We start from the raw sequence: 12988 nt of genomic DNA, 5'->3' as shown, positions 1-12988 counted from the left end.
AGTTAAGTAGGGGCCAGATCACCCTTTAGGACAGGATGAATGCACAGGGAAATAACCAGGGGGTTTTAAAGCAAGAGCCTAATATTTGCTTCACATTTTAAAACAATCAGTTTTGCTGTTGTGTGAAGTATGGTTTGAGGCAGGTCAAGAAGAGAAGCAGTCTTGCAGGCAATTACTACAGTCCTGGTGAGTCTTTGACAAGGGTGATAGCAGTGGAGATGGAAGGAGGTTTAAAGACTCCTGACACGAGCAGGAGGTAGAGTCAAGACTTGCTGGTGGACTAGTTATGATGGATATAGACCCAAGGATAATGTCTGCATTTTCAGTATGGTGATGCTGTTTTCTGAGATAGGAAAAACTGAGCGTTTAGGGGTAAATAGTATTAGCAAAGCTAGCTTCTTTTAAGATTTATTTAAAAAAAATTCTTGTACTTCAAAGAACTTGAGCCTAAGGGTGCCTGGGTAGCTCAGCTGGTTAAGCGTCCAACTTCAGCTCAGGTCATGATCTCAAGGTTCATGGGTTTGAGCCCTGAGTCTGGCTGGCAGTTTGGAACGTAGAGCCTGCTTTGGATTCTGTGTCTCCCTCTTCTCTCTGCCCCTCCTCATCTCACACTCTTTCTCTCTCTCTCAAAAATAAACATTAAAAATTTTTTTTCAAAGAAGGTGAGCCTAATATTATTCTCTGCAACCACACACCCTCTTCCCTTTATCTTTCCAACCATCCTACTCCTCTCTAACTAAACCTATTCTTTTCTTTAATTTGACCTGTAATCTCCTCAATCCCTCCTTAATTTTCTGCCTCACCAGCACCTTTCTTATCTTTCCCTACTTAAGGTCCTGAATAGTTGAGACATTAAGGATATTATCTCCAGCTTCCTGCATTCATTTTTGATTCCTACTAGAACCTAATTCATCTTTAGGTTCCTCTAGGAACCATATTTATTCCTCTAGGACATAACACAGTTTCTTGTATATACCCTATGGGTTCAAATTTGCTCACTCACCCCCTTGTTCTACATATTCATCTTGCTAATTGCTACAGCTGGATAAATTGTACCAAGCACTGTTAGAAAATTTCCAAACTGTCCTGGCTGGATCCAATACCAGTGTTAGCTCTTATGAGTCCTCAATGCCATTTGGACATCTTATTCTTCTCTAATCAACCTTCTCTTATAGTACCTACAACTCTTATTTTCAGATATTCTCTACTACACTCAAATCCCCAATGCCTCCCCAGCCTCTTCACTCTCAGCAGATAACTTTTCCTACTCCTTTCCCACATGGATCACATACATCACTTCTCTCAAGTTTACCTTAAAATATTTTTACTTTCATTTTCCCTCTCTTCTGCTCTTAAGAGAACAGTTTCTCCTTTCTAAAGCTTATATCTTTTATCCCATCTTCCTTCCTGCCTCTTTTGGAACATCCGCTCTCCAATCTTTTATGTCAGTCTTTCCCATCAACAACACAGAAACACAGACAAGCTAATCTCTCTTTTTTTAACACCATGTGACTTGCAGCCTACACTTTTTCACCACTAGCTCCGCTGTTCGGCCATTGGCAAGTCTTCTCCTGACTATTTTTCTATTATTACTGCTATCTAGCAGCCATACCTGATGGTCTTCTAGCAACTATTACCCTATAGAGAATATGATACTAATTACTCATTTTTAAATTTCTTTTGTTCCTTCACTTTTATATGTACCTCTGTTTGGTTTTTCTTTTATTCTCCTATCTTTTATTTCTGATTCATCTTATTCAGCTTGACCTTAAATGGAAATATGCCTGTAGATCTTATGGAAGTTCTTTTTTTCCCAGGCTCTCTTCCTTAACAATCAATCCACAATTGCCTTAATGTAATGAGAAGTATAATATTAGTAAAAATATTTATATCTAAATATCCAACCATTTTTGTTATTTTTGAAATCGTATTTCTTTCTGCGTGGTTCGTCAATACCCAAAACATGCCCCTCAACTCCTTCAACCTTCGTTTAAGTTTATACTACCTCTTTCGTAAGAAAAGATTCCTTTGAAGCCATTAGAAACTATCCGTGTTAAATTGCTCCCACAATAGGCTAGGAAGTTCCACAAGGCAAAGCTCTTGAAGGACTCACTGAATACTATTGAATACAATCTTCAGAAAGGGTAAAAAGTGGACTTTCCAAAAGTCTGACCCTCAGAATGCAATGGGCACACACCATGGTAAGAGTCTGACCAAAAATGGCCCATTTTTTTTAAAAGGGAGAAAACAGATTTTATTTACATTCAGGTTTGTTTTTAAAATACCAAACCTAAGGGATAGAACTTCAAACACAATCACTATTGTTTTCCCACTACTATCATATACTCGAACATTTAAAACCTTATAAGCTTCTTCCATCCTCTATTACTTTAGAATTCATTTTTTAACCCACTGTTATATTTCTTATTTGTGGTAAATATTCCTAGAAAACTAAAATTTCCATTTATTCAATAATCTACATCGTTCACTTACTCTCCCTTTTTGCTCTTGAAGAGATCAGGGCTTAAAATCCTTTATAGACAGGTATTTGGTGTAAAAGTGGAGAAATTTTGAATCCTTTCGTAAAAATCAGAAAAACTACTCCAAACAAAAAACAAAAACAAACAAACAAAAAACCTTAGAAAAACCATCACTATAAAGGGTGTCATTCATAGGGCTCTTCCTCAATATGTACTCAGGAAATAATGTTATGGTAAGGATCCATGATAGAGTTTACTACAACCAGTTTATGATGTGAAACTTTTAATCAAGTTTTCTTTTTTTGGTAGTATTTCTTCTTGCAAACATATAATAAACCTAATAGAAACTTTACTATTTTGAATGTTTACTATTTTATTGATAAACAGTTAAGTATCTTAAAACCTAAACAACCTACATAATCTAATAATGCATACCTCCAAATAACTTATCACTTTACGAGGTCTACATTCATAAACTTCCTTTGCATTTTTGTTTAATATGGCATTAAGAATTTCTTTTAAGTCCATCACTCCATAGAATGGGAGACAATTAGCCATTTCTTCTATTTCCAAGTAGTCTTCAGCAATGGAAACACCTAAAAGAAAAATAAATAAAACCACATGTAGATATAGTTAGTTTTGTTTGAATTATATTCCAGAAAATGCCTATTAAAAACAAAATCACTGTGAAAACATTTAGTGAACCTTCCTTAGAATTTAATATAGTCAGGACAAAGTTTTGTTCCTTAGTTGGAGAACAAATGATAATTTCCCATAGGATTTCACATTAAGTCATAAGTGCTCATAGACACCACATGTGCTTTGTATCTCTGTTATTGCACTTCTGTTCTCTCCATTTGTGTAGAACACTTCCTACTTTGGAGAGAAAATGGAGTCCCATGATATTTATTAAAATAAAATTGATTTAAGTGTTTTAACAACTGTTGCTGTTCAAATTCTATTCTACTAGGTTAATATCTAGCTTAAAGGCCTGAATTATCTCTGTGACTATTTTAACTTAATTATAAAAATAGTCATAGTAATTTATTTTTTCCAACTTTATTGAGATATAATTGATAAACACTATACAAATTTATGGTTTACAAAGTATTGACTTGATACACTTATATATTACAAATGATTACCACTATACTAACTTATTAATATATCACTAACTTGAGAAAATGAAATACTAATGTTTTAAATGTTTTAAAATATTTTAGTAAAACAATATTTAAAGCTGACATTATTTATTAAACTACTTTAATTTAGTGATTAAAATAAAACTAAAAACTAGATTGGATATATAATGGGGTAAAATACCCATAACAATATAAATTCCAAAGGATCAAATTTGGCTTTAGAATGCATTTTAAAATGCTGCAAAATAGCACAGATTGTCTTCTTTGGCTCTGTGTAACACTGTTAATATTGAATTTCATACCATGGTTACCTAGAAGTAAAGAAAATGAGACAGTCCAATGTTGGATAAGTGGTAGCTATCAATAGATTAAAAAAAAAAAGGAGTGATGTAGCTTGAAGAGTTTCAGATCCTGAGATGTCAGTGATCCTATACCTAATCTGCTTCCAGTTACAGATCAGTTCCTTGACCTGGATAAGATGCAGTGGTGGTATAATAGAGGAGGCATCCTATGTTCCTCCTTGGAAACAACTATAGAGTAACAGAAGAAGATCTATAATTAAACATTAAGGGATAAAACACAAGAGTTGAATGAAGGGAAATAAAAGGGGAATTTAAATGGGACTTGATACAGGGTTTAGGTAGGCAAAGAGGAACAAGCAGAATATTCTAGTTCACATATTTTTACACATATATACAGATAAGTAAATTACAAAAACATCAGCCAAGAGACTTTCCACTACGCTGGTTCTGTACCTTTTATGCTATGATTAGACTGAAAAGTCTAATACTTATTACATTTGCCCTGGAAAATAATACACATTTCACAGAATTACTTGTGGATGTGAATAAAGTATTTGGCAACAGATGAGGAAATTAAGCAATATTTTAATTTCTAGATTTGAAACAGATATAGGAAACTTAGCCCATCTCGGGACTCAAACCCACGAGTTGTGAGATCATAACCTGAGCTGAAATCAAGAGTCAGATGGATGCTTAACCGACTGAGCCACCCAGGTGCCCCGACAAGTTTTCACCTCCTAAAATATGGAATTCTTGTTGATGTAAAACAAAACGCTATTCCCATTAACAAGCAAAATTCTTAGGATCACATTCAGAACCTTCCCTCAAAGCCAGATGTATTATTCTTCCTCTTTTTTAAATGTCTTTATCTTTATTCAACGATGTTTTCTGACAACTGGCAAACTGTTTATCCAAAGTTAGTCTAAGACAACAAACTCTAAAAAAAGAAGTGGTCTTTAGGAAAACATGCCATAAAAATTAATGAAGGGAAAAAAAGGGCTTAAAAAAGAACACGAGAGTTTTTAATCTGATGTGTTTGTTATTGGTAAGATAAATAATGCTGATGACAATCTAAGTAAAGTTAATTCCAATCAAATCAAGTCAGTTTGCAGATAAGTCTTATTCATTTTTATCTCTGGTGCCATGCAAGGTACCTGGTATTCCAAAGGCCTTAAAAAACACTTCCACAAAGCTAAGAGCTGAAAGCATCTGTCAGATAGAAACTTACTGGGTAACTCAAAAATAAAAAAATAAAAAGTTGGCTATCCTAACTTAAAAAAAAAATTGCTGTGAACCTGCGGAGTTCTGTGGTTCAAGTTGTGCAGATTGCTGTGTTAATCCTCAAATCAGTTTTATAGGTATGCAAGATGGCTTGGTGTTTGGTGTTGATTTGGCTGCATTTCAGGGATGAGAAATGCAAAAAAAAAAAAAAAAAATTGCTGTGATAACATCTTTCATGAAAAAAAAAAAAAAATGGCACCTGCCAGCAATACCACATAGTTAATCAGAAAAATAGATTAAGAAAAAAATATTTAACTACATATATACATACACACACTCCTAGCTTCACACTTCAAATAATTTAAAAAGATGTTAGGGGTGCCAAGGAAGAAAGATTTCTATGACTAAAAGAAATGAGGACAAGTCCTTTCAGAAAGGGGTACTGGAAGATGGGAAGAAAAGAGAATATTCAAACACCTACCACTGTCAAATACTACGCGTATTGATTTCTGTAAGTACCTAGTTAAGTGCTAACTACTTTATAAAGTAAATATCTCCACTTTAAAAGCAGCAATATAATAAATTAGTTAAAAGGTAGCCTATAAAGATGCTTGGGTTTAAATCCTTGTTCTACCACTAACCGTGTATCCTTAAGCAAACTTCATTGTGCCTTGATTTTTCCATCTATAAAATGGAGACCGCAATAGAACATACTTCATAGGGCTATTAGGAAGATTAAATTAATACATTTAATATTTAGAATCGTGCCCTGTACATTATAATTATTCAATAATTATTAGTTGTTATAATGAGAAAATATTGAGGCCAAATGACTTTCCCAAGAAAACCCTTTAAATGGCAGAGTTGAGATTTGGACTAGCTTTTCACTCCAAATCTAAATATCCAGACTGAGGTAGAAGGTAAGAAATTTCACGGTAAGTGTTCCTAAAACTGCAAAAGTCAATGAAGTTAAAGTTTGTTGCACCAAAACATTTTCTGCATATATCTAATTTCATAGTTTTGTACATTGTTTTTACTTATTTTCTTTTTATGTCTCAGTAAAACATTCCTGTAAAAATTTTTTTTTTTTTAACGTTTATTTATTTTTGAGACAGAGAGAGACAGAGCATGAACGGGGGAGGGTCAGAGAGAGGGAGACACAGAATCTGAAACAGGCTCCAGGCTCTGAGCTGTCAGCACAGAGCCCGACGCGGGGCTCGAACTCACGGACCGCGAGATCATGACCTGAGCCGAAGTCGGTCGCTTAACCGACTGAGCCACTCAGGCGCCCCTCCTGTAAAAATTTTCTTTTTTTTTTTTTAATTTTTTTTTTCAACGTTTATTTATTTTTGGGACAAAGAGAGACAGAGCATGAACGGGGGAGGGGCAGAGAGAGAGGGAGACACAGAATCGGAAGCAGGCTCCAGGCTCTGAGCCATCAGCCCAGAGCCTGACGCGGGGCTCGAACTCACGGACTGCGAGATCGTGACCTGGCTGAAGTCGGATGCCCAACCGACTGTGCCACCCAGGCGCCCCTCCTGTAAAAATTTTCAACACTGTTTTGGTTGAACTTTATTTCTCTACACCTTGGTCATGACAGCTTTAGGGACAAACAGGAGAGGGGACAGTGGGATGACTCTGCGCAGCACCTTTGATACCAGATGAAGGGAAAGTAGTAGGACAAGACCAACATAGGAAGTTAGGGCAGAAAAAAGTTAAATATGGAAGCTATGAAAGAAGAGAGAAAGGGCCAACCAGGAAAACTGAAGTCTCCTAGCCAGAAGGATTTACTTTTCTCTCCACCCAGTGAATTGCCATACAAAGTAAATAGTTTTATCACAGTCTTTTTAGCAAAGCAATGGAATCAAATCACTCACTCTCCAAATAGTAAGATTGCTGATGTTACAAACCCAACTGGCAAAACAAGTAAAAATCCTTTTAAAAAGGTAAGAGAGGTCCACTTTTGTTAGACCTTTCCAATATACTATGTATATCTTTCCCATCTAAAGGAGTATTAAATAATTTAAACAAAGTAGGCAGTTTGCATTTTGTGACAAAAGAGGTCAAACATTACAATGAAACTACTCGATTAGTTATGAAAACACAAATGCCAGGTAATATACTGAAAGAGATGCCAAGGTTGCTTGTTTCCAACAGAAGTGACCTTTTTGAAATATGACTTTTTACATACACAGCTGATGCTGTACTTTTCATGAAATAAAAATATACCATGATATGTACATTATGAAACTCAAATGTAACTTCTGGAACAAGACTTATTTCCAAGTCAGGAAATATTAAATCACATTATCATACCTGGTATTAATTTTATCTTGAAACCATTTGCTGTAAGACGAGGATCAGACAGGTAAGTTGATCCACTGTGTCTCTGATCATCTGTGGTCATTTTACATAAAATCTCTAAGTAATGAGATCCATTAAAAAGACTGAAAAAGAAATTAATGGTCTTTTAACTTATTAAATATGTAAAATTAAATAAGAGGATTTATGGGAAAAAGTTAACCCAAGGGCCCTCTAAAAATCATCAGTAACCAAAATACAAAGATATAACTAACCCTGTAAGAAACTTTATTTTTTTACATTTCTGTATCTTTAGAAGACCTACTGTATACCGTGAACAGAAAGGAGGAAGAGTAGTCATAAAAGACAGTTTCTATTTTTCAGAACATGACAAACTAAATGTGAAATCAAAAACTGTGCTCTCTCAAATCATACAATTGAAAACTTTATAAATAATGCCATAGCTATATTATTATATCATAAGGTTGTTGTGAAAATCAAAGGGTTTAGTAAAGCTCTTGTAAGTCCTCAACAAACATTAGCCATTGTTATTGCTATTATTGAGCTCTTATTTTTTATTATATAGAAATCTAAATTACTCCATTCCTGCATTACAACCATAGTGAGAGGGGTACCTGGGTGGCTCAGTCGGCTGAGCAGCCGACTTCGGCTCAGGTCATGATCTCACAGCTCCTGGGTCTGAGCCCCGTGTTGGGCTCTGTGCTGACAGCTCAGAGCCTGGAGCCTGCTTTGGATTCTGTGTCTCCCTCTCTGCCCCTCCCCTGCTCGAGCTCTGGCTCTCTCTCTCTCTCTCTCTCTCAAAAAATAAACATAAAAAAAAAAAAAAAAAAAGAACCATAGTGAGAAAACTAAGCCCAGCCCATAACTACCCTGTCTTTGACACAGTTATGAAAAACTTACATTCATTGTGGTGGGGATGTCACATTTGATAAGAAGGGTGAAAACAATTTTGAATTCAGCTTTGTTGCAGTTCATGTTCAAATAAGAAAGCTTTTTTTCAGGCTAGTATGGGCCTCCAAAAATAATTTTTAATGTATTTGGTTTTGAAAAACACAATGTAACAGGAAAATATTTTTTAAAACATATAATTTGTACAAGCACACAAAATGAATTTTGAACTTTAAATGAAAGTTCACAAATACCATTTAGAAAAGCAATCAAGTTTAAAATTTCAGATACACTCTAGCTCTTTTTTTTGTTGTTGAAACTCACTTTATTTAAAAAAAAGTCATGAACAATAAATTACAATCATTTCCCCCTTTTATAAATTCTTCATAAAATATATTTGACAATTTTAAAAGAAAATTTCAAAAGTTGCTTTCATTTTTGAAGTGCTGATGACTTATTTTTTGACCATTTTGTCATGCTGGTGAATTATTTTGTAGCTGCTACAATAGTTTGATTGATAAACATTTTACACTCTAGCTCTTTTTAAGGGGAGAAAAGAGAAAGTACGATCAGATTTCTGAACTGTTTAATATACCCCAAATCTGTATTAATTCTTTTTCTAATTCTTCAACAGTTTCCTAAGCCAATCTTAAAAGAATACTACAAAAGGATTCTACTATGAAAGAATACTATGCTGGATTTTAGTGAATGTGATTACCATTGCCTTAATTAAAAAAGGTAGCCTTGGGACAATGTTTTCCTGTGTCCTGGCCCTATTTTTTCTTCTGGTGGCAGGGTTTTTAACACAAGTGTTTTAATATATTGTATAAAAGATTTTGTTGTAATTTATTCTTGGGAGTTCTGAAACAATTACCTAGTGATGTGTCCTAGAGAACAAATCCTCAATATCTTTCTAATTTCAGGTTTTTAATCTCCTTTATCATACATAAGATTCTCTCCTGTGTCAGACTAAAAAAGTATTAAATATAAAAAAGGCAAATGTTAATAGTTATTAGTCTCTTTTACAGAAAATACTTTGCTCATGTAGGATAAAAGGGAAATACCCCATTTTGCAAAGTATAATAAAATCAGTTCAGGAAACAATCATCAATGGATGAATCCATTAAATGGAAAGGTTGATAGGGAATTTTAAGGTATAAGAGTAGGCTGTCAATGGCTGAACCCAGTGATAAGTGCCTTTTGATGTGATGAAATACAAAGCACATAGCACAACCTATTGAACTGTGATACTAAAAAGGATAATTTAAATCTATTCAATCCTCTCGGGCTGTCTTCTGTTTAAATATGGGAGAGGGAGAAACAAGTTAAACACCATCTTAAGGAAGCAAAGGGTCAAACTGAGATAACAGGATATTCTAATGAACAAATGACTGTTATCAACAATAAATTAATGGTGTGATATTTAGAAGAGATTTAAGAGACATAACAAAATGTGATGGCTGGACCTTGTTTAGATAAAAATTAAACTTGATACATTAAAAACTATAAAAAAGAGGGGTGTTTGGGTGGCTCAGTCAGTTGGGTATCTGACTGCGGCTCAGGGCACGATCTTGCAGTTAGTGAGTTGGAGCCCTGTGTTGGACTCTATGCTTGGAGCCTGGAGCCTGCTTCAGATTCTGTTTCCTTCTCTCTCTGCCCCTCCCCCACTCACACTGTCTTTCTCTCTCAAAATAAATAAGCATTAAAAAAAATTTAAAAAAAACAAACCATAAAAAAAGACATTTTGAGACCATGAAGAACGCTTTCAAGGAATTAATATTGTGAAAGATAGGAACTGTAGTTAGGTAAGTCATTTTTATATTTTTTTGGCTTTGTCTGTAAGACAATAACACGGAACTTGTAAACATGTCTATTCACATCTCAATGGTCCAGTTCAATTACCTGGGCTCAAAGAGACAGTTTGGAAACATATTCTCTGACTGGGCAGCCATGCATACAGCTAAGAAGGGGAAGGAGAAAGTGTAAGTAGAGAAGGGAGACTGGATCCTGAACAGGGGTATTGGTCTCCTCTCGATGCTGGATACCTGTTATGTACTGTTTTGAGCAGTACATACAAAGCATGACCTTTCCAGCCAGTTATCATGTTTTTGCAGAGGCCAAAGGAAGCAGCTGATCATCCCTTGTCTCTTTCCAAAGCCCTTTAGGTAAGTCATTTTTTTTTTTTCAACATTTATTTATTTTTGGGACAGAGAGAGACAGAGCATGAACGGGGGAGGGGCAGAGAGAGAGGGAGACACAGAATCGGAAACAGGCTCCAGGCTCTGAGCCATCAGCCCAGAGCCCGACGCGGGGCTCGAACTCCTGGACCGCGAGATCGTGATCTGGCTGAAGTCGAACGCTTAACCGACTGCGCCACCCAGGCGCCCCGGGTAAGTCATTTTTAAGAGAAAGATACTGAAAGATGTTTGGGTGGGAACTGTCTAAAAAATACTTAGGAAAGAAAATATGTATGTACACATACACACAACACACATACATATACACACAGCATACATATACATTTGAAAGGATAAGTAGACAAATGTGGGAAAATCTTGATAATTGTTGATCAAGGCATTCATTGTATAATTCAATTTTGGTATATGTTTAAAATGTTAAAAGAGTGTACAATGAAAGAGAGTCATGGCAACCTAACTTCAAAATTACCCTTAGGAAAGTCACTGTGTACAGAAGAATTGAGGTTATTTATTAATTGCAGAAGTAAACTATCTAGCATACTCTAAAATTAGTAATTTAAAAACAATTCCATTAAAGATTAGAAAATCAAATTTTAAAAAGATTTCTTTAAATAAATCTTTTCCCTACTAGGAAACTTTTCCCTACTAGAAACACTTCCAACTTGTTACTTTCAATTTCTAATCTAGTATGGATTGATAAATGTTTTGAGAGTTAAAAAAAAGAATTATATTATTTCACCATACCTCTCTGTTAATATAATTGGCTTTTCCAGTGGCTCTGCAGGAAGTTTATGATTCTCAATAAGTCTTTTAAATAGGAGGGCTTCTTCTACTCTGTAAGGATTTAATAACATTACCTCTGTTTTGGATGTAATTAGCCACCCATCAGGAAACTTGAGATTGTGGATCAAGCAAAATTCGTCCTTCTCTTCTAAGTCAAATTTATGTTTCTCAAAATTTTTTTTAAGTTTTCCATAGAAAAGGGGATCTGAACTATTTTAACATTTTGGTTCTTTCTTTTTTCAATTTGGCACTGAAAAATGTCTTCAAGTTTTGGCTGATTCGATAATGAAGTTTTCAATTTGTGCTTCTGTGCCAAATGCCATGCACTGGTGGGCTTTATCTTTTTTCTGCCATCTTTTAATGGCATTTGTGACTCTTGTTCAATGGCTCTCTTGATTTGCTTATTGTATCGTTCCAAATCTTTAGTAGCCTTCTCTTCATATCTATGAATAAAGATAAAATATAACTAATGAGGCCATAATCAGAAATATATTAATCATCTGAAGTAAATTTTATAAAAAGTAAAGATCTGGTATTCTAAATCTGATAATGATGAAAGAACTTCTATTGGACTAACCCTCCCATACATAACTATGATAAACTCTGCACAAAATCCAGAAAACAACCATTTAAAATAGGCATGAAGAGCAACCAAAAACAGGCAGATATTGGAATAAATTCGACATTTGAAAAAAGAGATCCAGGGGTGCCTGGGTGGTTCAGTTGGTCAAGTGTCCAACTTTGACTCAGATTATGATCTCATGGTTTGGGGTTTGAGCCTCATGTTGGGCTCTGCAAGTGGGGAGCCTGCTTGGGATTCTCTCTCTCTGCCCCTCCCCAGCTTACGTTTTCTCTCTTTCCCAAAATAAAGTTAAAAAAAAAAAAAAGATATCCATATTTATACAGATGTTACACAGAAGACAGCCCCCAGCATTAAGGGGAAGTGGCAAAAACTCAAGAAATAAGCTGCACTTTAAAAAAAATTTTTATGATTTTTATTAATTATTTTTATATCACATAATATTATAAGTTGCACTCTTATTAGCTTGAATCACCAGAACAGAGTTCCTTGCTTCCAAAACAAATGGAAATTGAAGGAGAAAATCCCGTTTGTGGCAACCCAGAGGAAAACAACTGCTAGAATGTTAAATGAGCTAAAAAGAGATTTTAGTGACTACCACTCCAGGGTAAATGGAGTTTCGAGTTTGAATCCTACATAATTAGATAGCTTAGTAAACACTTTGGATTTTAAATTAAAACTGGAGTAGGGCCAGGGTAAGGAAAAAATTATGTCTTAGAACTAAGAAGCTAGGATTTGCCCTAGGATTAAGGGCGAAATTTAAACTCTCTCTCTAAGGATATATAAAACAGCCTCCACAAGCTCAACATGATCTGTCAGTAATTTAAATGCTTGGTAGAAAAAAACATGAATACACCTCAGAAGAAGATAACAAAACCTACAGTTTCTTCAACAGATCACCCACAACGTCCATTATATAATCAAAAGTTACCATTCAAGCAATAAAACAAGAAAATGAGAGTCACAGTCAAGAGAAAAAGTGGTCAGTAAAACCAACCTTAAGATCATTCACTCAGATGTTGGAATTTGCAAAAAAGAAAAAATTTTTTTTAAAAATAGGTTTTAATAAATA

General features: G+C 34.9%; 1 protein-coding gene across 1 annotated transcript in view; it reads right to left on the bottom strand.

Annotated features, from left to right (window-relative positions):
* Positions 1 to 12988, bottom strand: part of PMS1 (PMS1 homolog 1, mismatch repair system component) — a 92302-nt gene that overhangs the window by 705 nt on the left and 78609 nt on the right. The window contains 4 exon segments of the mRNA XM_011285424.3: positions 2916 to 3076; positions 7462 to 7592; positions 11298 to 11514; positions 11517 to 11779. Of these exon segments, the coding sequence (XP_011283726.2) occupies positions 2916 to 3076; positions 7462 to 7592; positions 11298 to 11514; positions 11517 to 11779 (772 nt within the window).

Source organism: Felis catus, chromosome C1 (assembly GCF_018350175.1).
Source record: "Felis catus isolate Fca126 chromosome C1, F.catus_Fca126_mat1.0, whole genome shotgun sequence".
Classification (NCBI taxonomy): domain Eukaryota; kingdom Metazoa; phylum Chordata; class Mammalia; order Carnivora; family Felidae; genus Felis; species Felis catus.
Note: the sequence above shows the minus strand (reverse complement) of the source record. Positions and strands in the feature narration are given on the sequence as shown.